This window comes from Notothenia coriiceps, unplaced genomic scaffold, assembly GCF_000735185.1.
Source record: "Notothenia coriiceps isolate Sejong01 unplaced genomic scaffold, NC01 NC01_scaffold00022213, whole genome shotgun sequence".
NCBI lineage: Eukaryota > Metazoa > Chordata > Actinopteri > Perciformes > Nototheniidae > Notothenia > Notothenia coriiceps.
Window position 1 is genome coordinate 258,841 of NW_011354914.1, and position 23,269 is coordinate 282,109.

At 39.5% G+C, this 23,269-nt stretch overlaps 3 protein-coding genes across 8 annotated transcripts in view; 1 reads left to right on the top strand and 2 right to left on the bottom strand.

The window, feature by feature from the left end:
- Nucleotides 1–299: 299 nt before the first annotated feature.
- Nucleotides 300–3,221, bottom strand: lrrc20 (leucine rich repeat containing 20). Its single transcript, XM_010780879.1, has 5 exons — nucleotides 2,953–3,221; nucleotides 1,772–1,860; nucleotides 1,381–1,530; nucleotides 697–864; nucleotides 300–613 (listed from the first exon to the last, which is right to left on the bottom strand). The coding sequence occupies exons 2-5, from the start codon at nucleotides 1,839–1,841 to the stop codon at nucleotides 489–491; spliced, it is 513 nt and encodes a 170-aa protein (XP_010779181.1). The 5' UTR covers nucleotides 1,842–1,860; nucleotides 2,953–3,221; the 3' UTR covers nucleotides 300–488.
- A 1,403-nt stretch (nucleotides 3,222–4,624) lies between these two features.
- ndr2 (nodal-related 2) lies at nucleotides 4,625–8,277 on the bottom strand. Its single transcript, XM_010780880.1, has 3 exons — nucleotides 8,013–8,277; nucleotides 5,668–6,452; nucleotides 4,625–5,125 (listed from the first exon to the last, which is right to left on the bottom strand). Exons 1-3 carry the CDS (start codon nucleotides 8,275–8,277, stop codon nucleotides 4,973–4,975), a joined length of 1,203 nt encoding a protein of 400 aa, XP_010779182.1. The 3' UTR covers nucleotides 4,625–4,972.
- A 1,508-nt stretch (nucleotides 8,278–9,785) lies between these two features.
- The window catches only part of pald1a (phosphatase domain containing paladin 1a), a 57,309-nt gene continuing 43,825 nt past the window's right edge, over nucleotides 9,786–23,269 (top strand). The window contains exons 1-8 of one of the 6 annotated variants that reach the window (XM_010780884.1): nucleotides 9,786–9,972; nucleotides 13,406–13,451; nucleotides 19,163–19,351; nucleotides 19,539–19,641; nucleotides 21,035–21,214; nucleotides 21,652–21,816; nucleotides 21,913–22,073; nucleotides 22,636–22,711. In XM_010780884.1, coding sequence (XP_010779186.1) covers nucleotides 19,176–19,351; nucleotides 19,539–19,641; nucleotides 21,035–21,214; nucleotides 21,652–21,816; nucleotides 21,913–22,073; nucleotides 22,636–22,711 — 861 coding nt within the window. In that variant the 5' untranslated portion in view covers nucleotides 9,786–9,972; nucleotides 13,406–13,451; nucleotides 19,163–19,175. Of the gene's footprint in view, nucleotides 9,973–13,058; nucleotides 13,304–13,405; nucleotides 13,452–15,724; nucleotides 15,856–17,007; nucleotides 17,267–17,637; nucleotides 17,820–19,162; nucleotides 19,352–19,538; nucleotides 19,642–21,034; nucleotides 21,215–21,651; nucleotides 21,817–21,912; nucleotides 22,074–22,635; nucleotides 22,712–23,269 lie in introns of those variants that run through there. The other 5 variants (XM_010780883.1, XM_010780885.1, XM_010780886.1 and 2 more) reach the window with 5 other exon arrangements.

Here is a 23,269-nt window from a genome sequence, read left to right on the forward strand (position 1 = left end):
TGCCAGATTGATCAAAATTAAGTTTTAAATCAGGGAACACTTCTGTGATTTAACAACATTCTCAGAATCTGTCATGAATTGCACAATTATAATCACAGTCTGTTTTCAGTGCATATTTTTAATTGAAAAAACCTTTTTATACTATAAAAAGTAATAAATATGTCCTTATTTAGAAGTAAACATGACAAATGGTGTATAAATATGGATTGATTTCATCTCCAAACATCAACTCCAGGTCTTTGTAGCTCACAGAGGAAAAAGTAAAGGCTTCTTTGTGTGGTCGCACTGATAAAGGTCAATCAAGGAGGACGCCATGTTTAATCACACATCTCCCTTTGTTTCCTGTGAACCCATTGTGCTATATTCAGATCAATTTCATCAAGTATAATGTTTTTCATCTCCCAAGCCCAACAAAGCATCCAAATGAGGAAGTTAAAAGGCACACAGCATGCAGTCCATAGGTGAGTAAATATGATCTATGACATATTTTAGGACTCGGTTTCAACATTGTTCAGAGATTGCAGAGCTGACTGAGTGTTCGAGTCCAAAGGGTTTGACTTGACGTTCAGCCACTTAATTGCTGGCATGTTGGACAACTTCTCCACTGGTATTTCTGTGGGACAAAAACACAAATAAAACGTAAGCTCAAACCATTTAATAATTACACAACTCATGGCTTTAATTTATTTCTATTACCTGTGATGCTGTTTCCCTCCAGGTTAATCCTCTCCAGTGTGGCTATTTCAGTAAGCTTATCAGGGAAGATGGAGAAGCTGTTATAAGCCAGATTGATGCTGGTCAAATGCTCCATCTCTAAAAAGGCGTCGGGCAGTTTGGAGATAAGATTTCCTCGCAGGTCAAGTTCTGCAAAAATATTTCAAGATAAGTAAATGAAGGGGTTGCTTGTCTGATCTCCTGTCACGAAATGAAGACACTCAGTCAACATTTCTGAGGTTAACCAAAAAAATAACTAAGGGGTGAATTGTTATATCAAAATGTTATTCAATAACATGTATTCTTGCTAAGCTTGGACAACAACACTTTCTAGGAATTCAAGAATGCTTCCTGTTACATAAATAAAACTGGTAAGCTTAGGCTCGCTGCCTCTTTATTCCTAAAAAAGTTGCTACATAAAAAAAAAAAAGTTACACAAAATAACACTGCAAAATGGTTTGAAAATTCATAACAACTTTAACTTTATTCGTAGGATAACTGCCTAACCGTAGCAATGTCTATAAAGCTTTTAGAAATCATTTTCTGGAAGTTGTGAATAGATCCAGAATCTAAGAAGCAAAATGTACCCCCACCCGTCACCCATGAAAATATACAATCTTTTCTAGTAAATTGAATCATGAAATAGTTGGAGTGTATATCCATTACCTCTCAGTTGTGTGAAGTTTAAAAATAACTTGCTGGAAATGGACTTCATCTCATTTTCAGCCAGTAAGACAACGCGGACGTTGTCTGAGACGCTCTTCAGGACCCTGAACACACCATCGGGGAATGTAATGAGCTTGCAGTTTGACAGGTCTGCAGAGAAGAAGAAGATGATTGTGAGAGTACGACACATTTACACAGCAGGAGGATGGTAACAATCTATAATTTACACACACTATGGGGTTCAACGTTTTTGAAGCAGAAGAATCTAAACCTCTGTCACCACCTGCTGGTGAAAATCCAAAATAGGCATCCACTCAAATTGGGAATCAAAGCTGTTCATTTAACCAGCATAAAGACTGATTGAGAGAAAGAGATATGTTAGGAGTCTTACCCAATGTATCGCCGCCATCCTCAACGATTGCATTAACCCTCCGGGCCACATTTGCAACTGCTTCAGCCATTCTTCTGCCGTAACGGTTCCTGAAGGAAATCATGCAACATTACACTTGCACATACTTTATGCATTGGATGTATGATGGACAAATTGTGATTACAGTAACTAATGACAGTTTATCATTCCAAATGAATCCAGCTTCTTGCAGTTACATTAAGTGAGTATTATGATCGTGTCTTTATGTGACAGAATACAAAATGTAGCCTTATTTCATCATGTCCATTTATCACTGTAATCTATTAACACACGAAAGTAAGTCAAAATCCTTTACACTGAGAACATATTTTCTGTAAATCTACAATAATATTTCCTGAGTGATATATCATGCATGTAGCAATACAATAATGCAAACGTACCCTTCATTGTACAAGCCTTTAAAAATATATATATAATTGATGTTTTCAAAAAGTGAAGTAAAGTTGATTAGAATAAATTGCATAGCATTACCAATTAATACTCTAATTAGTAAAAAGAGGTAAAAGACTGTATTCACGTAAAAGTGACTACTACAGTGTAAACATGCTCAGGTACAAGGCACACAAGTATTATTAAGTATTATAGTATCATCAAAAATTATATTTTAAGTACCAATATGCCTTTATATTAGGCTTACCTTAACCCATGATAATATCACGTTTTATTGTGGTGTAAAATGTGTAACTTAAGCTGTCAGATACATTTAGGAGGGTACAAACGTAGATTATTGCCCACAAACTGTAGTAGAGTAGAAGTAATGGTAAACTTCGAAAGTGTACTTAACTACAGAATGAAAGTTAAAACATTTGGTTACCAAAACAATACAAGTGAACCCTATGACATCTAATGAAAAAGCAGTATCTACTAGTCAGTGTAGTAGTTATAGAAATGTAATGAAGATAGAAAGTATCCCGAACATGAAGTAGCCTACTTAAAAAGGAAGTATTTTCATATGACGTTAGTTAACGTTATATAACCTTTAAATTAACTTGTGGCTGAATAGTGCTATATTTTGCAAATTAGACATAGTCATGCACTACCGGACTGTGCGGAATGGAACTACAATCTGTTTAGTTGTAAAATCACATAGTTTATGTTTCATTTCTCGTTCATTAAAGCCACACCAGGAAGAAGCCACTTACCCAGACTAGAAGAGCTACTGTTACTGAGCCTGGCAGCTGCCTCAGCTAGCTAGCGTTAGCCACAGCAGCTAGCCCTCAGTCTAATTTGGTGAGTGTGTATTTTTAGCCCCGGAGAGGGCAATTCACCTGGATGTTGCGATATACGCTGGAAAAAGCTTTTATAAACCAAACCTCATAGTGACGTTAAATACACATTGTAAAAGGCATTGTTGCTTTGACTTAACGTTAGTAACGTAAGGAATTTGCTAGGCTACTAGCAAACAGCCGGCAAGGAAGTACTTTATTCATGCATGTCAGTGCTGCTCTAATAGGGTGCAGCAGACATGTAGCTGAGGCATGACTGTAAATGCTGATAAGGGACACAATAAGCAATACATAATAGCAATAACTTTGCTCAATTGCAGTCGTGGATATGAACTCAGTAGACCACATTGTTTTAAGTACTTTACGTTTGATTTATTTTAAAGTATTCTACTTGAGAATTTCCAGTTTCTGTTTGTAGCCTATAGCCTACGCCCAAGTATACCGGTAGGCCTACTCCTACATTCAAAATCAAGTCAAACTTTGTAAGATACATTGTATCTTGTAGATTTCATTAAAACTTTAGTTACCAGTTACTTGAGGGATTTAGATGAAATATAAGAATAGTTGGATCCCTCTGTGAAATCCAGCAGTAAACATAATTGAAAAAATATTAAAGTTAAACCACGACATTGACACATTTTTGCTACATAGTCATGCATCAAAATGAAGGCTGTAATTAAATAATATAACATTGAAAATAGGTTACATTCTTAGAGTATGTGGTATTGCTACTTTTAACACAAACAAAAATACAAGATTATTACCTCCACGAATTAGGATTAGGCCTAGTAATACCTATAAATAGTCATTATTATATTTTTCAGTTGGCCAATATTGCTATATTGTTAATTGTGGTCACTTGTCACCATATTGAAAGAAAGTCCTGCTTTTTTTTTACGAGAATATTTTAGATTGAGGCATAACATAAAGAAAATGAATTCAAACTGAGTTACAATTTTTCCTGAGATTAGGAAGATTAGAAAGGTAAATGTTGTCTTACCTCTGAATCCAGGTCAACAATTCCCAGGTTAGACCCCCGTTATTGTCATCATGACTCTGGCAAATTCCTGTTAAGTCAGTGTGTTTCCAAAGGATTTGAATACAATGTGCTCATTGGCTTTGGATGAATGGTTCAACATTCTAACCACTTAAAGCCACTTTACAGTATTTGCTGGAAATCCCTCTCCTATACAATGCCGTATTTTGCATGGCTATGACTTGCTGTTGATGACTGAAAAAACTCTAATACTAGAAATATCAACCTCTTCTGGAGTATGCATTGACACATTGTAGTGACAGGTTAAAATAGCAGTGATGACAGGTATTGTTGATATCAGGCACCTCTGAGAAAGCTGTGCTTTTAGACTATGATATTGTACTAAAACATGATTTTTTTTGTTCACGATACGTAAGAAATATATATTTTTCTACAAAACCCCTTTCTTCACTTAACAAATGAAGCAAGTTATGTCTGAAAAAGCAACCGAATAAAATACATAATCCATGTGCAAAATGTACATAAATACAATTTCTTTAATATTTACAATAAATAATCATTAATTTATAGTTACACAAATGGTAGTGTACAATAAAAACAGTGCTGAAATATTTAACTACATTGCCATTTCATGTTTACATTGAGGAATTTGATAAGGGAAATACAATTGTACATTACATTGTAACATCTGCACACAGCTGGAAGGCTGGATACTATTGAGTTTTTATTTCAGCACATCTTAAAATGACAATGTTCCCCTTACAAACCAGAGCTCACATCACAAATTAAAATCCCTTATCTGCACATTGATCAGCTACAATCTTACAGTGCACAGTGACAAATATCAAAGAGCTTTTTCCTTCTAGCTAAGTGTTTTCTTTCGTTTTGAGACATTGTCCGTTCAGCTTCACAGGTCATGTTCAGAGGTGGTTGGAGCTCTCACTGGCAGCCACATTCTTCCACGATCATGTCTTCATGGTGTCGAAGGAGCATTTCTCCATTTTCATAGTACAGCATGCTTAATGGGCTCATTTTGGTCGGGGCACAGCAGGGAGATCCCACCTTGTCAGGGTGGTAATGTTTAAGTAAACTCTGAAAAAAACAAAAAAAAACACGATTTAAATATATTATTCTGGTCTCAAAATAATGAATTTAACTTCATAAAGATACTAACTAATCGTTTTTATTCAGTTTAATTGTTCAGGTTTATGCCTGTGAGTGTTTTGTGATGGCAGCTATCATTGTATAAATCCCTTTTTATGACTGCAACTAATGGTTGTTTCCATTGTTAATTAAAACCAGAAAATGTTGCAGCTCATCTTTTTTTTTTAAATCTTACTGACGATACTGATCACTTAATGTTTCCTTGTCTTGTAGTCTAAAGCCTAATGCTGCACTTGTCTTGTCAGATTTACTGTTAATGTGGCCTTCCAAACAGCAAAACCAGTTCCCCTTGATCTATCAGTTATCATTACAAACACTGTAGGGCATGTAAGGGACATTTTCTGGGTGATCCAGTATCTCCCATTTCAGGTCCCAAAAGGGGGAATATGTCAAAACAAGCAGTACACATCAATGTAAATCTGAGTCTAAGACAATGAATGAGAAATATTCATGGTAACACCAGCACTCACCTGCATGTAAGCATGATTTGTTGGATTCAGGTGTTCTCCCAGGGGACCAGGGCAGGGACCCTCACAGCGGTAGGCATTATATCGTTTAGGAAAAACGATCCAGGACCCCCAGCCAATTCGATTAAAGTCTACATGCATTTCCACTCTGCGACAGAGAGACTTGTCACTCCCTCCTTTGGACGCCTGCAGGCTTCTCACAGCCTGTTCTCTCTGGCCCCGCTTGGTCCTGCGCCTTTTTGGCCGGCGGGCCCTTTTGATTTCAGCAGGGGACAAGAACTTGGATTGTTCAGCTGTGTGACGTAAGCTCGCTTTGGCCTTCGGGTTTTCACCAGAGCCAGTTTGTGAGAATATGACCAACAGGGCCCGGTCTCTCACGTCTGACTCTCTTTTCAGGCTCGCCACAAACCCAGGCACATCAGGAAGCGTCAGGCCTCTCTTTGTTTTTACCACTCTCCTTCTTCTCAACACTCTTCTTTTTCGACTTTTCACTGCTGATTTTTGCCTCAGCCAGCTCAAGAGAGGTTTTGTAATGTTGAACACTTTCCAGTTCTGTGATGAAGTGACCAGTGATGATTCAGAGAGCAGGCCCACCAGCTGCTGCTCCTGGCAGCTTGTGTGAGAATGGCACGCCTTGCCATACTGGTGATAGACCTCCACCGTGATGTTGGAGGCATTCTGTTGCCGAGGAAGCCGGATCCTCAGCTCTGCCGCCTGAATCTGCTTGTCAGATAGAAGCGGATGGAGGTCAAAGGTCGCAACCCAGCACTTCTCCCTGAGTGTCAAACCTGATGTAGAAAAAAAGAGAAATATTTGCATAATTATAATAAGGTCATCATTAGCAGACTTTATACAACAATCCCACCTCATTTGACAACACACACATGAATGTGCCAGTGTGCAAAATCCACCTGTTGAAGATATAAAATACAACACCGGCACGTTTCATGATGAACATTTTAAACTATTAAATTCTATATTTAAATAAAGGGTAGTGATTATCTCCTTCAGTTGAAGTATTTATAATAAATCGGTTTTTACATTGGTCTATTTATACCAATTTAACAGATAAACTGCAGCATTTATTTTGAAAATAATAAAATTAATACATATTTTCCTAAACTGTTAATTCCAAGGTAGCCATCTTTGGTATTTAATTTCGTAGTTAATCTATTTTAATAGAGTAATAGATTAGATTAGATCAGATTTACTTTATTGATCCCATTTTGGGAAATTGTTTGAAACTATGATATCCCTTGTTATGAGCAGTTTGGAATAAAAATGATTTTGCATTACTTTCATTAACTTTAATTGCCAATGCGAAATTATTATCCATCAGTTTCTATAATTACTGCATTGTGGCCATTAATTACGGGATGTTATGCTATTTCTATATACCAATCCAACTCTTTTGTTTTGCAAAGTGAGTTGTAGGGAGAATAGCAAATGCTGAGTTTAATTCCCCTTGATAACCTGTACCATGACCTCGTGATTAATGTGTGTATTGATCGAGATTCAGCCAATCAAAGCTGCTTCTTAAAAATTAATCCAGTCATTGTTCTGCTGGAGAACATGTGCTGCGCCCTCATCTGTAATGGGGCTCATTGTGATTCAATGAACAGGTGTGGTTCAAATTAATCTAAAGGATTAAAGCATTTTAAACATTTAATTTGTGTATTGTCCAGTGCATTGGCCAATTTAGCTAGACTGTTGATCAAAAGTGCCAACCACTTTCATTCATCCACTCAAACCAAACCCCGAGCCGAAAACAATCATTTAACACATCCATGGCTCTCCTGGCTTCTGCATATCCTCAGTCAAACAAATAGGTAATAACTCTAACACCTAGCAGCGATGTGAAATTAGATTCAGCAGCAGGGAGGGCTGTCCTCTGTTGGCTGCCTGTGCCATTAAATCCCGAGCTCTAATCTAATCAAGCCAAGTGTGAAAAAAGAACTGAGGGAAGTTGTTGATTTGACTTAACAAGAGATTTGTATAGGGGGATGTCTGGCGAGATATCTAATCAACATCACCGATTTAAGAAAAAAGAGGTTTGCTTTGAGAATTAGACAGAAAACCGGCCTTTTCACACGCTGATCCCTGCATGGTTATTCACCCCCCGAGTGGGATGTGGATTGAAAGCCTCAGAGGTCGTCTGGCTCGCAGCTTTGACAGGACAAACCTTGAGCCAAAAAACACTAACATCCAGAGCGTCTTTAAGCCTATAAGAAACATCTGATTTCTACCACATATACAAAACCCTAGGAAACACATTTTGTGTATACATGACCTATCATTTTATCTCCCTGATCCATGTTATGCCTGCGCAATAATCAACCAAATCTTACTTTTAGCCATCACACTCTTCACGGTGTCCGCTTGCTTTGCTGCGTCTTGCTCCATAATATCCAATGGCCTGGAAAAGTTAGCCTTGAAATTCCTGTAGAGATGCATCATGTAGGTTGGCAGGTGAAACCCGGTTGTTCTATCCGTGAGGGGAAAACGCTGCAAAGGCCGCAACAAAACGTCATCTCTGTTTCTTGGAATCCCCTGAGCCAGCAGCACCAGCAGAGATGCGTGCAGCGCGACGGCCAGAGCTCCCAATGAACGCATGTTTTTCGCCGGTTAATGACAAATTCCTCTACTCGGAGATTAGGGGTGTCTTATATACCCTCACCCACCCCCTTTCATGTTTAACAAGTAGCTGAGAACATTAAAGGAAATTGACATGCGTCCTCAAGACTTGTTACCTGACAGCTCATCATCCATTCTGTTGGTAATGAGGCGCCTGGGTGCGTGTTTACAAGGAGAGGGGCTCTTTGTTTGCGCCATGTTATTTGGGCTTCTGCAGCCTGATTCCCCATCCTTGGATTAATTGTTTCAGCTATTTACCTTACACTAATGGTTAGGCTTTAGTGTACTGAATACCGTCTGAAATGGACTATGCCAGAGAACGATTCGGCTGTTATGAGACACAGATGAATGAAACATCACCAACATTAATCAATTTTCAGGTACAATATGACCTTGTGAAAAAGTAAAGAAATAGACAGCAGTATATTTATAATGTACATACAACAAGCCTATGGGGAAAGGTTTATACTTTTAGGTAACATGATGTATAATGTACATCACTTTATTTCTCTCTATATTCTAATTTACCGAGGCTTTACTAGCCCTTGCAGTATGCTAATATTGGAACACTGGTTTGAACAGAAATGGGAAGTAAGTACCTTTTACTCAAGTACAATTTTGAGGTATTTGTACCTAACTTGAGTATGTCCATGTTATGCTACTTTGTACTTCTAGTCCCCAATCAGAGGTAAATCATGTACTTTTATTCCACTACATTAATTTTGTAACTTTAGTTACTTTACAGATTGGGATTAATGATATGAAATATAATCAACTCTTAAATCAGACTTTAGTTACACCTGGAGTAAATGCACCAGCTACAAAGCCATTAAAACGATCTGCACCTTTACCAGCTTTGATAACACTCTAATGCATCAATAATTATAATCAAAACATATATTATTCTGAGATTGACCAATCTGCAGAATGAGTACTTTTACTTTTGGTACTTTAAGTATATTGTGATGCTACTTTTTTACTTTCCCCTGAATAACATTTTGATTGCAGGACTTTTACTTGTAACAGAGTATTCCTGCACTAAGGTAGTTCTACTTGTACTTGAGTACAAGATCTGAGTACTTCTCCCACCTATGGGTTTAAAGTGTCAATAAGGAATTTGGGTACCATAACTTGCTTTTTGTATGAATAATGAATAATGATATGAAAGTACAAAACACCATTATAATAACTTCCTTGTTAAGTTTTAAGTAAATCATTGCTATTTTGCATATTAACATCAAATTATAATGGTTTGCTACCTTTATTTATCGTAAGCCCACTTAAAACCATCTATTTTTATATTTTATAGAAGTAAAAGAAATACCAGTCTTTTTTACCAAATTTTTTATTTCATGTTTTTACAATAACGTCTCCTAAAAGGTCGTTATTAGTGACATTTCTACGTTTTGGGAGTGCATTATTTTGGTCAGAGCATCCGAGGATGACCGCAGACTGCGCATGCGCTGTCCCTTCTTGTATCCACATAGCGAAATCCTTTTCCTCGTAAATTTTCCGAGAAAGGACCAAAAAAAAAAAATCATTGGATGTTGTTTTTTTCGGTAGCATAAACAGACAGACGTGCAGCTCGGTTACTTCATCTACCCCGGACAAATACTGAAAACACGTTGTCTTAAAAGCCAGACGCATTTTTGTTAAACACCGTGTGCTGAAATGGTGAGTAGCTTAAACGTTTACGGCTTGTTGCAAGAGCCACGGCAGCCGAAAAATCAACATTCATTAATATGAGTTAACATTTGTGCATGCTAGGACTCTCAGTTTGTTTATACCTTTGTTTATTGTGTTATATTTAGTGAATATTTGCAGCTGAGCACTTTGCTAAGCGAAGAGTATCTTGAGAAGTGTTTGTGTGGTTGATGGGGCATACATGTGCTTGGCACCCCCCACCCTCCATGCCTGTATTGTGCTCTGCATCTTGCCAATGATTTGTTCCCAGGAAGTTATCAATGATACAATGTTGGATCATCTATAACCCTCCATTTGTATCTTATATCAGGCATACTCAGAGACACACTCAGTTTTTAGATAAAAGTGTGGATATGTTTTTATTTTATTTTCAAACACACATTTCCTCACCAATGTGATGTATACAAAGTTTGGGTATGCACCACATAACTGTACTTTACCTTTGGTATTTGTAAAACATTCACAACCTAGTGCAAGATATATGCATTTACCACTAATAATAAGGAATTTTATGGCAGCTTTTTATAAAACTGCCAAAACAACACATGTATAACATTTTGCTATGCATGTTGATCCCAAACATGATTTTAAATGCTCAAAATATACAAAATAATAGCCAACAGATATGTTGTTATCAGGTCATTGGCAGAAAAATACAAGATAAGATAAGATGGATCTTTATTTATCCCCGTGGTAATCTAAAAAGTGTGTTTAGTGTGACTTTTCTTTGAATGCAATGCCAAAAAGGTATATTATTCTTTGAATATGTTTTGTCACTGCAAAAATAATGCCTATAGACTTGGTCAAAGTTCATAACAAGTACCAAGACAGCCTCCCGTAAGGTGTTATGTGGAATATGAAAAGTCCACAGCACACAGTTAGACAAAACAGTGTCTTCTTTGATGTATTGTAGTCCCGGCTGTTGTTTGGTTTAGCCTGTGCAGCTGGAATCTCTTCTGTTCATATCACCTTACCTCACATCCTGGGGGAAGACAGAAACTGGTTATTGTCAACCCAGAGTAGAGATCAACCTGGGAACATCACAATTAATCAAGAGTGAGGGCATGACACTGAATGAATGATGAATGGACACCTGGATCATAAATGATTGAGCTATTCATGTTTGGCTTAATGATAAGAGGCTTAACTTAAAAATATTTCCTGGTATGGCTTATCTTTTATTAAACTATTCATGGGCAGTTGTTTGGGAATATTCAGAATCAGATACAGGTTTATTACCAGGTAGGTTGACGCGTACGAGGAATTTGATTTTGTATTGTGGTGCATACATAAAAGTAAAACAAAAATGTAAAACACAGATAGAAAACTATTTTCCACTGAAAGCGGAGGTTGAGTCAGATTTTGTTTTTTTTCAGTCATGTTTAAACAGCAAATATAAAACATGTTTCTTCTTTTTAAAGTCCCATACAATTATTATAGTCTAAACTGTCAAACACCTGTTTAGAATTGAAGTAGTTGTCATGAAATAAGGCTAACATCTGCGACAGGAGAAATCTTGTTTTCTGTGTGCAATGGATAAGTTTTACCACAAGGTGTCATATTTGGTTGTTTCACTCGAGTGGATATGTAATATCCCCAAATTGTGTTTCTTTGGGTGATCTCATTGTCATTTCAACTTCGCAGGAGCATTAGTGATGGTGGTGTACTTAAACTTGTCCCTATACTTAAAGAAAAACACAGATATAATCGAAAATAACATTCAAAAAAATCGTAATCTAACAATGATTTTCATACTACTGCTAGCAGCTGAACTATAGCCGAGGGGAAATATTTTCCTTATATCCTTCCTTCCTGTTACTTTTACAAGGCTTTCAGCAAATTGGCTTTTTTTGGGGTGAGACAGACACCAGACCTGAGAAAGGATTAAGATAAGACAGGTGATATTAGCCGTATGCTCTTTTTTCTATTGAGGACATTAAGCAGAAAGGAAGTGTTTCATAATCTGTCACAGAACATCCTTTCCCTGCAAATCTGCTTTATCGCCATCTAATAAAAAAAAACGGAAGGAAATAATAGGTTGGACTAAGATGATGTGTCACTTTGGAGCTTTATTTAATATCATTTTAAATATTTGTTGACATCTACTAGACTGTTTCTTGTCTCTTGATATTTGATTTTGATCTCACAACATCCCACTAGAAAGGGCCAGTTTATGATTTCTCATTTTCCGCATTGATTGATTCATGTTGCTGTTTGTGGGCCATGGGAGGGGTTCGTTTCACATTCATCGTGTTGCAAGAACAGCAGAGACTTGGTGTGCGCTTCTGCAGCAGGAAGGAAGGAACAGGTGTGGCAGCTGTGGATTTAACATCCATATCTCAAAAAACCACTCACCACTTTTGCAAATCAAGATTCAAAATGCGCTTCATTTGGATGTTATCGTGTGACAGAATGTTGATTGCACATTCTTTTGTTAGAACATATTCTCACAGGCAGCCAGTCAGACGATAAGATCGGTTTTCTGTTTACTTATTTCGATTCATAGTTGTTGTGATGTTCAGATTTGTGTGTGTTTTTCTTGCTTAATGCAACCCACAGGATGAAACAGGACACTTATTGCATGATGGGATGTGCTCACCTCAGGGTTGCGACTACAAGAGACAGAGCACACAGCCCTTTGCAGCTGAACCTCAAGCTTAAATCTAAGTGTTTGCCCAGCTGTAAGCCTGTTTGCCTTCAACATTGCATGTGTTAACCGCTAATGAATGGAGTAATTAGAGCATCGTAGTGAATTAGGCTTACGTGATGTCATCTGTGTGCAGTTGTTACTGATTGTCAGCCTGCTGGCAGCTCTACATCACATCAGTGATGGTCAACTGCTGCAGCTGATTGTAATAATTTCAATAAGTGAACGTTTAATTTATGTGTTTGAGACGGTTGTTAAAAGGTCTGCCATGTGTGGGAGGCATTGTGCTGCCAGGAGGCTCCGGTAGTGATTGGATGGTGAAATGCATGATGATTAAGCCTCTGTGGATCCGCCCCCACATCCTCTTTACACACACACAGTTGCACACACAAATACTGGTATGCCTGACAGCACCTCATGCACAGGGGACGCAGGCAAAAAAAGTTACACACAAAAACAAGGGTGCATGCCATCACCCCTCTAAATCTCCGCAGACATAGAGCTGTGTCCCCCCCTCCTCTGGCTTCTCTGCAGACTGTCTAGGATCTGTCCTCACTGGACACGTTCACTGACTCGCTCTTTAAGGACGCCTTTTATGTTTTGAGACCGCCGCCTGCTGTAGTGTGATCAACGGGAAGAGACAGACTGCCTCAGGTCAGAGAGAGCGATGTCTGACTGAGGCTGGTGCCTGCCAGAGAGCTGTTATTTTAGTTTATTTTTAACCCACTATTTCTGTCTTTTAACTGTGTTCCTCAGAGACTTGAGCATCTTTTGGAAGGTGGACTGATCAGCTGAATGTCAGGTATAGTTGTGATACTTCTCTGTGGCTCGTGGTTGCTATTACTTGGACTGAAATGTAAACTGCTACCATGTGCAATTAAAAAAGGATTTAAATCCATGAAGGAATATCAAAGCTACTTTCCTCTTTGCAGAGAGGTATCCTTTCATTTAGCACTAGTTCCACCAGTAACACTAGTCATGTCTGATGTCCACAGAGCTACATGGATTACATTCTTATGGCATGTGATGCCTGCTCTCTCCTCTGAAGTGTTTACCGGCTCTCATTCCTTTACAAGAGGACCAGCGCTTGTTTGACAGGATTCTGGCTTCCAACGCCGACTTTGAAAATGCTTCTGCTCAGTCGGGATGTGTTTGCGCATACAGAAGTTTACCACTTCAGTCTGAGTGAAACATATATATTAAAATGTGTGTACATTCTGTCCAGGGAAAGGTTCCCTGAGGCAGTGACTAATACAAAATGCTGTCAGTCGGTGGGTGGTGCTGACAGAATATTGTGGTCAAGACGTTGGGGTTACAAAAAAATGTAAGCCACAGTACTTCAGCCTTGAAATCATAGGGGGATACAATTGCCAACTTGGAAGAAATAAATTACAGGCAGGGTTTTAAAAATAGATTTGCACACCCCTTTTAGCAGCTCAATGTCAAGCTGTGATGAAAGCAAGAATGTAGAAGGCTAAAGGTTATTCATGTGATTTATGTCCTATTCACTGCAGTAGCATGGTTTGTTTTTGTGTCACTCACAGTCCCAGTAGCTGCTTTTACTCTGGGGAAAAATTGCTTTTTTTTTTTGTAAGTCAGTGTGTGCGATTTGTTTATCTGGACTATCTTTCTCTCAGTGGGAAAGCTTGTGTAGTTTGATCAGATTTGGAAATTGCATCCTTGAACAATGCATCACATGGCTTCCTTTTTGTCACAATCTCCTTTTGAACAGACTGTTGTGCGATTTATTTTGGAGAGAAAAAAACAAACATCAGAGCTCTAAGTTGACACACATTCACAATGAGGTCTTTGGAACAGTTGAAGGAAAACAATAAAAAGATTTTCTGCAGAGGAAGAACTGAGCTCATATCCGCGCCGCACTGATATATAGCTCAGGAACTAGCGATGTCCTGTGGAATCACGCCTGCATGTAACCCTTAACCTCATTGGTGGAATATGTGTACAGCTGCAGGGAGGAAGTTTCAGAGAGTACAACTAAGCATTTCCTATCAAGGTGTGCTGACACTTCCTCGCTCTGGGTTGTGTGACTGGGCTTTATTGAATGGTTTGGTGGTTCAGTATCCTGTGATGAGTGAGAAACTGTGAGACATTGTGTCATTGTTATAAATAAGACAAGGATTGGATTACACCAAACCTTGTATTGGCGTTTATTAGATTAGGTTCTTGAGTAACGCCGAACAGTCTTTTGCACATTCTTGCTTGCATAGGCAGTTTTCCGAAGCAACATAAGCTGATGTTTCTTATGTTGAATGAATTTCATTTTGTCCTTTTTTTTTAATGCGGTTTTGTGCGGCCAGCAGGCTTTCAGACTTTAACATTGGCAGACTGATCAAGTGGCTACAGTGGAGACCAGAAAAACCCAGGATCCTTGAATAAGATGAGCAAAGTTGCCAAGGAAATTGCATTGGATTTGGAAATGTTGTGGTCCTTGCGGCCACGCTTGTGAATCTCTCCTCAATCTTGATATTGGAGGATGTGTTGAAAGATCGCCTGGGCAAAGTGATACCCATCTCCCTTGAACCCCTGCATCTCTTGTGAATGAAGAGTGCTCTGCATCCTTCCTCGGGGCCACCAACAGATGCATCCTGCAGCTGCACACTCCTTCCTGTCTGCTCTCAGGCCCTTTTGTCTGAAGACGTTGCTAAAGCAAAGTTGGGACACCGGCAGAATTTAAATGGGGCAGCCCTGAATGGAGCAAAGCTGGCTGGCTGGCTGGCAGGAGGTTCCAATTCCCATGGTTGTTCTTTTCCCTGTGCAATCAGTGAATTTAAATATTCGTGCACTTGAATTGCTTCGACCAGCTGTTAAGGGCTTGGCTATCTGAAAAAAGCAAAGTTGAACTCAAGATCGGCTTGTTTTAGTTTGGTCCAGTTTCTCTTGTCGTTTTATTGACTTCACATGCAGTGCGACACTTCTGTTGTTGACATGTGGGGTAAACAGCATCTCTGATGAGTTGCCTTGATTGGATCTCCAGTAGGATGTTTATGACTGAGGGCTATTTCTACTCAGGCCTCCGCCCCGGCTGCCCGCCCGCCCGTTCACTAGAGCACGCCTGCCCATGCTGAAATCAGTGTAGCTGACAGGCTGAGCTTGGGTGAAGCAGAAACTTCCGTATCTGTGTGTGTGTGTGTGTGTGTGTGTGTGTGTGTGCCATGGCCACGCAGCAGAGGTGACAGGCTATTAAGGTAAGTCCGAGGAGGGTTTTTCTAATAGATCAGTTTCAGTGAGCAAGCTACTGTGTGTGCTGCAGCATTTACTTTGGACGTTAAACCAAACCTTCTGTCAGGATGTTTCCGCTTTGTTTAACTCTTACAAAGAGAACTAGCACATGTGTTCAGAAATGGGAAGCTCTGGAGTGGATGAGGAGAATGGGAGAGTTTGAGTGTTTATAGCCTTCGACCGAGCCACATGAGCATGCATATTACCATGCATGACTGTGGTGGTGGCCGGGTAAAGGAAACCTACTGATTAAATGTCCTTAAAGTCACAGAGGGATACATAAGGAACGCACAGACTCTAAGCTCTGTTTTCAGTACAAATAGGAAGTCAACGAGACACAGATGTAATCTTTTCTCTATAATGTTTCATTTTATACATAAACATGATACAACTGTTCATGATTGATACTTTTAAATCAGATCAGTTTTATTTTAATAGCTCAAAATGACACATTATTTTCTTAGGGCTTTACTGTCTATATATCATACAACACCCCCATCATTAGACTCTTGGTAAATTGAATAAGCAGAAACTACCCAAAAATACGATTTTAAAGAGGAAAAAGGGAAGAAACCTCAGGAAAAGCAATCCCTCCCAGAAAAACAGTTTTGCCCTTTCCTTTTGCAGAGGGTTAACAAACTAAGTTTAGTGGGTAAATGTGTCTTCATTCACATTTTCTTTTGACTGATTTTGTTGTTGTTGGAGGATCTGTCTGATCTGGTTGAAAGTTAACTAAATGACAGTCAGATTTTTACGAGGGAAAACAGTTGTTGAAGCTATAAGTTGCAAAAAACAATAAAAAAATGACATGTTCTCCTCATCACATGTTCTGACGGTTCAAGGTAACATCTTGGAAACCTTTTGAGAAGCTGTAAACAGTGAATGTTTGGTATTTTTGTTTGATAAATTATAGATCTTCTGTTGACAGTTTAATAGTGATCATTCCTTTGTACTGCTTCGCTATACAGTACAAGAGTCAACTGTGTCGTCTTTGCGCGCAGCCTGTCCCTCTGGAAGGGAGCTGAACTTTGGCCATCTGGCAGCCAGATGTACCACTACTTCCTTTGGTCCCCTCCGTAGAGACTTGAAGCTCTTACATGAATGTATCCCCAACATCATATACGAGGGAGGACGAGAAGGACGCTGTCTGAGAGCTGCAACTCCTGAAGTTTTTGCCCAATGCCAAGCGACTGGGTACTTTGAGCTCCCACAAGGGGTGTTTCCCACCGACTGGGGGTGGGCAAAAGGGCTTCAAAAGAGAAAGATTTCTTTTTGAATGTGATGCCAACTGCTCACACTCTTTTTCTCACACACCATGGCGGAAAACAAGCAGCAAAGAAAAGGATCTGGGAGTACAGATCGCTCCTCATCTCACACGTAAGATGTCAAATTTAAATGGATTGTGGCGCTGTGAAAGATAATTTTGGTGTTGTTTTTCTTCGGGAAGTCGCACAATCTTTGGCAAACAGAGAAGCGTCTGGTATGTGGCGAGGACTCAAATAGATTTGGGCAGCTTCAGGGAGCACGGTATCCTCGAAAACCTTCCTTTTATGGGAATTTGTTTGACTTTTTACACTGGGCTTTTTTACTCTGCAGTTATTAGTAAGGTTGTTTTTTTAAAACCATGCCTGACAAAGTAACAAGCAAATCAATACGTTGTAGCCTGTTGTGAGGAGAGAAGAGAATCTGTAGCGATTCAATAGGTCTGTGAGTGCAAGGTTGACCTGCCCACTCAGCTCCAGACGCAACAAAGAGGAGAGTAGCAGTGACTCACCCGGCACTTCTCTCCACTGAGCCTCTCTGCACAATGAGAGTCCGCTCTATTCAAAGCTGGAGATCTCACAGAGGTGCTTTGAGGCTGTCTGTCGCATCAAATACATTTTGATGTTGGATTGATTCTGAGCTTTTTGTCTGCAGCGTTACAGTATCTGTGAGTTTGTGTTTGTGGTGACATACAGTACTGTGTTTTCCTGTGTATTCCTTCTGTGTCTTCCTCTGTTTGTTTGCCCTGTGGCTGTAGGTTCCTGAGCAGCTACATGTTATAAGTGATGTTGAGGAGCAGTGTTACTTACTGATTGCTAGCTTGCCGGAAGAGTCGTTTGTTTATCTGCAGAGCTCCCTGCAAAGCTCATTGTTTATTCAGACGAGAGGACGATTGCTTGAAGTCTGTGGCTGACTCGCGTGGGGGTCTGAGTGCTCAGTATCAAGCTGTATGATTAAAATAAAAATACTGTCACACTCGACTCCAATCCCAAGGGTCTATAATAGGGTTGGTGAGATATGAAATGAATGATGGTTGTAATTTGAGTGCTGACAACACCTTAAATGGGGACCATGAGTCATTGGATTAATGTCTGCATGTTCTATATTTCTCTGGTATTTTATCCAGATGTTGAGATATTGTTTTCTACACAATCAAAACAATCAAACTGGACCCAAGTGATGCTTGTATATCTGACAAAGATTTTAGGTCATGTGACATCATATACATGTTAATTGCGCAATTAAAAAATATCAAAAATGTGTCGTTTTGTGAGTCTTTAGCCTGTGTGCTTACACATTTCAAACCTCATGAATGTGCATCATGAATGCAACAATATATTTTTTAAAAGGACAATATAAAATATTTGTTATTGCTTATTTACTGAGACAGACTTAGACGAGAAGATTAATACCACTCATGTCTGACCACTGAATATGAAGCTATTTGTTAGCTTAGCTTAGCTCAGACTGTAAACAGGGTAAGAGCTAGTCTTGCTCTGTCTAAATATAAAACGAATCTGCCTACTGACACCTCAGCTCCTTAAAAGGTCACTCAAAATATATATGTTTAATCTGTAGAATAGTTGAAGTCATACAATTAAGTTTTTCCTCTTTATAACAACTTAAGCTAACCGGCTGCTAGCTGTAGCTTCATATTAAGACTACAGATATGAAAGTGATTTAGTGTATATCACTATTACCCAAATTATTGTGGACTGACAGATGGATGGACATGGACTGTTTCAAACCTTAAAATAGAAAATAATTTATTTCACTTGAACACGTGTAAAAATGTACCTCCTCCATTATGCTGTAACAATGTAAATGTCCTCTCTGTGGGAGTAAAAAAGGTATTGCAAATCAATGCTTTAAATCATTTCAGTGTGAGACATGTGAGTGTCGTCACTCCCCAAATATACTGTATGTGTTGCCTCTGTGTGTGGGGGTTTTCTGTGTGTGTGTGAGTGTGTTAGCTTCCTGTTTCTGAGTCTGCTGCGATGTCATTCACAGCTGCTTGTGGAGCATGGGTACAACTGCCAGCGCCGCACCACAGCCTGTTGCTCCAATTGAGTGTGTCCATGGCAACGGGATGGCCGACAGCAGGCAGTCTCTTAGCATGAGCCCCTTTCAGACAGTCAACATCCACAACAACAAGGCCAAGTCCATTATCACCAACAAAGTCGCACCTGTCGTCATCACGTAAGTCCCTCCCCGAATCCGCGTTGTCACAATTGGGTGTTAATCCTCTTTGATCACTGTGGAGACATCCCCCTGTGTTTGCCCACGTTATCATCTCATTTGTCAATCCGGGCCTGGCAAATAGTAGCTGATAATTGAATTGACCTCTATTTACCATCCAGACCTGCTATTGTTTGCTGTTTTACAGGTATAATTGCAGACAGGAATTTCAGATTCACAATGAGATCATCAAGACCAACTACAAACTGGGCCGGATATCAGCCACTCTGCCCGAGCACTACCTGGTGCAGGTAAGAACCATTTTTACCGCTCTGTTTCTGAAAGTGAAGATGTGGAGTCATCTGACTTGTCTTTGCGTCTGCTCTTTTCACATTCACATGTCCAAATTGCAGAGTGGCACAGGACAATTGTCATGCGCTGTTTTATGATCAGGGGCAACCATTGATACAGGAATGTTGTCACCCTGCTATCAGGGCTTTGATCTGCTCTGTCACCTCTGCTGTGTCTGTTCAGGCATGAAGTGTTCTGTCACTGTTAGTCCACCGCTTCTGTTTACATGTGTATTTAGTGTGTTGGCCAGTACATCAGTAGGACCATGTCTGCATTGATTGGACATGTTTTCTTATCTGTCTTGCTACACAGGAAAATGTGTTTTCCTGTAAGAAATAATTATGTCTATTAAAAAAATAAAATAATAATTAATATCGAATCCCTTATCAACCCTTTAAGTCATGTTTTCTTTGTGGGAAACCAGGGAAAGTAAGACATTTTTCTTTTTAAATAGTCTTGAGTGATTGCTCTTTTTAAAATGTCTCTATCTATAGTCGATATGGTGGTTAAGTAGAACAAAACATTAGAAATAATATTTGTTCTACTTAACCACCATATCGACTATAGATATCAAAGATTGTCTTTTATCACTATTCACTTAATATTGTGCTATAGACTAATATTTAAGCAAAGGGCTTATTGTTCCATTTTCCTTTTTCAAATACCCTCCTGCATGCATATTTTAATGCAATACCCTATTGCATTAAAAATATATTGCATTTTCTAATGCTTGTGTCTCTTTCAAGAAAGTGGCACAAGTAACTGTGAATGGAAGATTCAAATATAGGATTATTTGCCAGCACTTCTTTACCAATCCAGCCATTTAACCGACGTGCAACAGGATCCAAAAGCAGGCAGGTTATTCAAAACCCAGTTATCAGTGATGTGTATTTGTGTTTATTCAGTTATGGCAGCCTTGAGAATATTTGAATTGCTTGCACCTTAGAATTATTACTTTATTCTTGACACCAACAACTCAAGCTGAAGTCAATATTTTGAGGGATTGTGACCAACTAATCTCTCAGAGATGCAGGTGACAGGGCGGAGGTTTAACCTGTTGAGACAACAGAGTAACCAAACTGTGTCCGATTTGTTATTTGCCAACAAAAAAAAGAAGGAAATAGATTTTGGCCACTTGTTGTTGTTTTCAGTTTGTGTAAAGGACTTAAGTAATGGTTGGAGAGAATGCAAGTCGTTTTCTCAAGTAAACACTATTTTCAGATTTATCCAACCACTTAAGTGTTGACATATTTGCTCTGCAGGATTTACAAATGCTAGTGCATACTCAAGTGGAAGCTGGAGAAATGTTGTGTATGAGTCATGTGCTGAGATGAAAAATGCATTGCTTTCCAGGGAGAGTATTTCATGGTCCAGGATGTGTTCAGCAAGGCAGATGTCCTCAATACCACGGGCAGCTACGGAGCGCCCAACTTCCGCCAAGTCAAGGGATCCTACCCTCTGTACGGGATGGGTCAGCCCAGCGTGAACGGCTTCAAACAAGTTCTCCAGAGGCTGCAGGCGCAAGGACACGAGGTCACTGTTTCTTTCTTTTATAAACACAATAACAGCCGGGCAAGCTCACATTAATTTGTTGACTGGTAGATTTTATGCCCTTAACTCTCCTGAGTCGGTGCCTGTGTAGCTCTGCCTGGCCTTATTTCGAGTCATGTTGTCAGTAAATATTTGAGGAGTCAAGTGCTCAGTGGAGCCTGTGGCTGAACTGCAGACCTGAGCAAACAGAAAGTTGCGGTGATGTGTACCAGTGGAAAATGAATCTCCGCTTACAGCAGCTACAAAACTCACTATAATTAATTAAAATGGACAGAAATGATACGTCAGACTTCCCTAACTTCTGACTTATGTGCTGCGTGTCAATGTATGGCCACTGATTGTTTCCAGTTGCTTTTAGAAGTGTTGCATTTTAGAAAGCCTTTATTTGATCTTTATCGTGTTGGGCTTTTTTCAAACAGGAGGTTATATTCTTCTGTGTAAGAGAAGAGCCGGTGGTTTTCCTGCACAAGGAAGACAACTTTGTGCCGTACACCCCCAGGAGGAAGGAAAACCTGCACGAGAACCTCCATGGCCTGGAAAAGGAAGAGCTGGTGGAGAGCCTGGAGCTCACTATCAGGAAGGAGGTGACTACATACTCAGCATCTGCATGAGTTTTTTTTTTTGGCAACAAAACAGTTTATAGCAGTATTAAAAACAGCCCTCTCTCCATTCCTTTACAGCTCCACGACTTCTCCCAGCTCAACGAAAACATCTTCTACGTGTACAACGACATTGAGTACTTTAAAGACGAGCCGCAGAAGATCTCCATCATGAGCGAGGAGGACATCCATGTGACGGAAGAGGTCTATAAGAGGCCCATGTTCACCATGCCGACCTACAGGTTGTTTACATTGTTCCTTTATTGGCCCTTAGCTCCTCCGCTCACCTGTCAGTTAACGTGTGTGCCTGCAGTAGAATATACAGGGCGGTTTATAAATAGCGCCGCTTGTTTGTGCAGAGGCTGGTTGCCCTTCTTTTTCGGAAGAAAGAGGGGGCGGTGAAAAAAGTTAAAGATTGCAGCATCCTGTTTGCAATCAGATTTGTAGCATCAGCTTTATTAAGTTATCTACAGCTGCACATATTTCTAGAGCAAGAGAATATATAATCCCCCAAGGAGAGCGACTTGTTGCAGTCCAAAGAAAACAGCAGGATGTTTTATTATACGTAGTTTAAATTGCAGGTGGTGTATATTTCAAAGGGAACTTTAATGATCCCATGATTTTGATCTCTCCCATCATCCCTTGTGGATTGTGAAATGAAGTTTCCCGTATGATTTGTGAGCACTAAATGAGGGAGCTCAGCTGTTGATTCTTACTTTAGGTCGGATGTGTGTTATGGCCTACACAAGGGCAATATTGACACAACACAGGCGCAACTACCGGTAACAATCTGTTGTGTTGCAGGTACTACAGATTACCACTACCAATGGAGGGAGCCCCTTTGGAAGAAGACTTTGACGCGTTTGTTAACATACTCAGGGTAAGATCGCGTAAAAACGTCTATCATGATACACCAATTAAAACATCCTTTTTTGGTCCTGCTCCTCTTGAGAGGTTCTTGTTTTGATGTGCCATTAAAGTAATTTATGACTGGAATATTGGAGAGCATCTGGAATTTCTCACTGAGGTAAGAAGAAGGTCACAGTTTCTTTTTTTAATCGACATAAATCCTTTTGAATCTGGCCTCTCTGTGCCATTAATCACCAATAGCTGTGATGGGTAATACCAACACGGCAGAAAACCTGCAGTATGGTCATCCGCTCTGTCTGGTTTCCGTCCTGCGCTACACTCACACAGGATGTTCCTTTTCGTTTTCTTTTGCCCTTTTTTGGACTCCCTGGCAGCAGCCGGTCCAGTTCCCTGTGGTTGGAAAGTGGCTCCTTTTTTAAACCAGTGTTTGGATCAGAGCTTCACAGAGTGGCCTTATTTTTCCTTTTACTTGTCCTTCGAGACGTTTTTATGTTGAAAGATTTCTGGCATGGCAATCCGTCATATGTATTTTGTATATTATTATTATCTCATCAATTATAACTTTAAG

What these genes read in the sequence shown, in the direction of transcription:
- lrrc20 (XM_010780879.1), bottom strand. Translation starts at nt 1,841, where the DNA reads ATGGCTGAAGCAGTTGCAAATGTGGCCCGGAGGGTTAATGCAATCGTT. An exon ending in GGATGGCGGCGATACATTGG is followed by an intron (nt 1,531 to 1,771) that starts GTAAGACTCCTA and finishes TCTTCTCTGCAG; the next exon opens with ACCTGTCAAACTGCAAGCTC. An exon ending in AAACTTCACACAACTGAGAG is followed by an intron (nt 865 to 1,380) that starts GTAATGGATATA and finishes ATATTTTTGCAG; the next exon opens with AACTTGACCTGCGAGGAAAT.
- ndr2 (XM_010780880.1), bottom strand. Translation starts at nt 8,277, where the DNA reads ATGCGTTCATTGGGAGCTCTGGCCGTCGCGCTGCACGCATCTCTGCTG. An exon ending in GAAGAGTGTGATGGCTAAAA is followed by an intron (nt 6,453 to 8,012) that starts GTAAGATTTGGT and finishes TTTCTACATCAG; the next exon opens with GTTTGACACTCAGGGAGAAG. An exon ending in CAAATCATGCTTACATGCAG is followed by an intron (nt 5,126 to 5,667) that starts GTGAGTGCTGGT and finishes TGTTTTTTTCAG; the next exon opens with AGTTTACTTAAACATTACCA.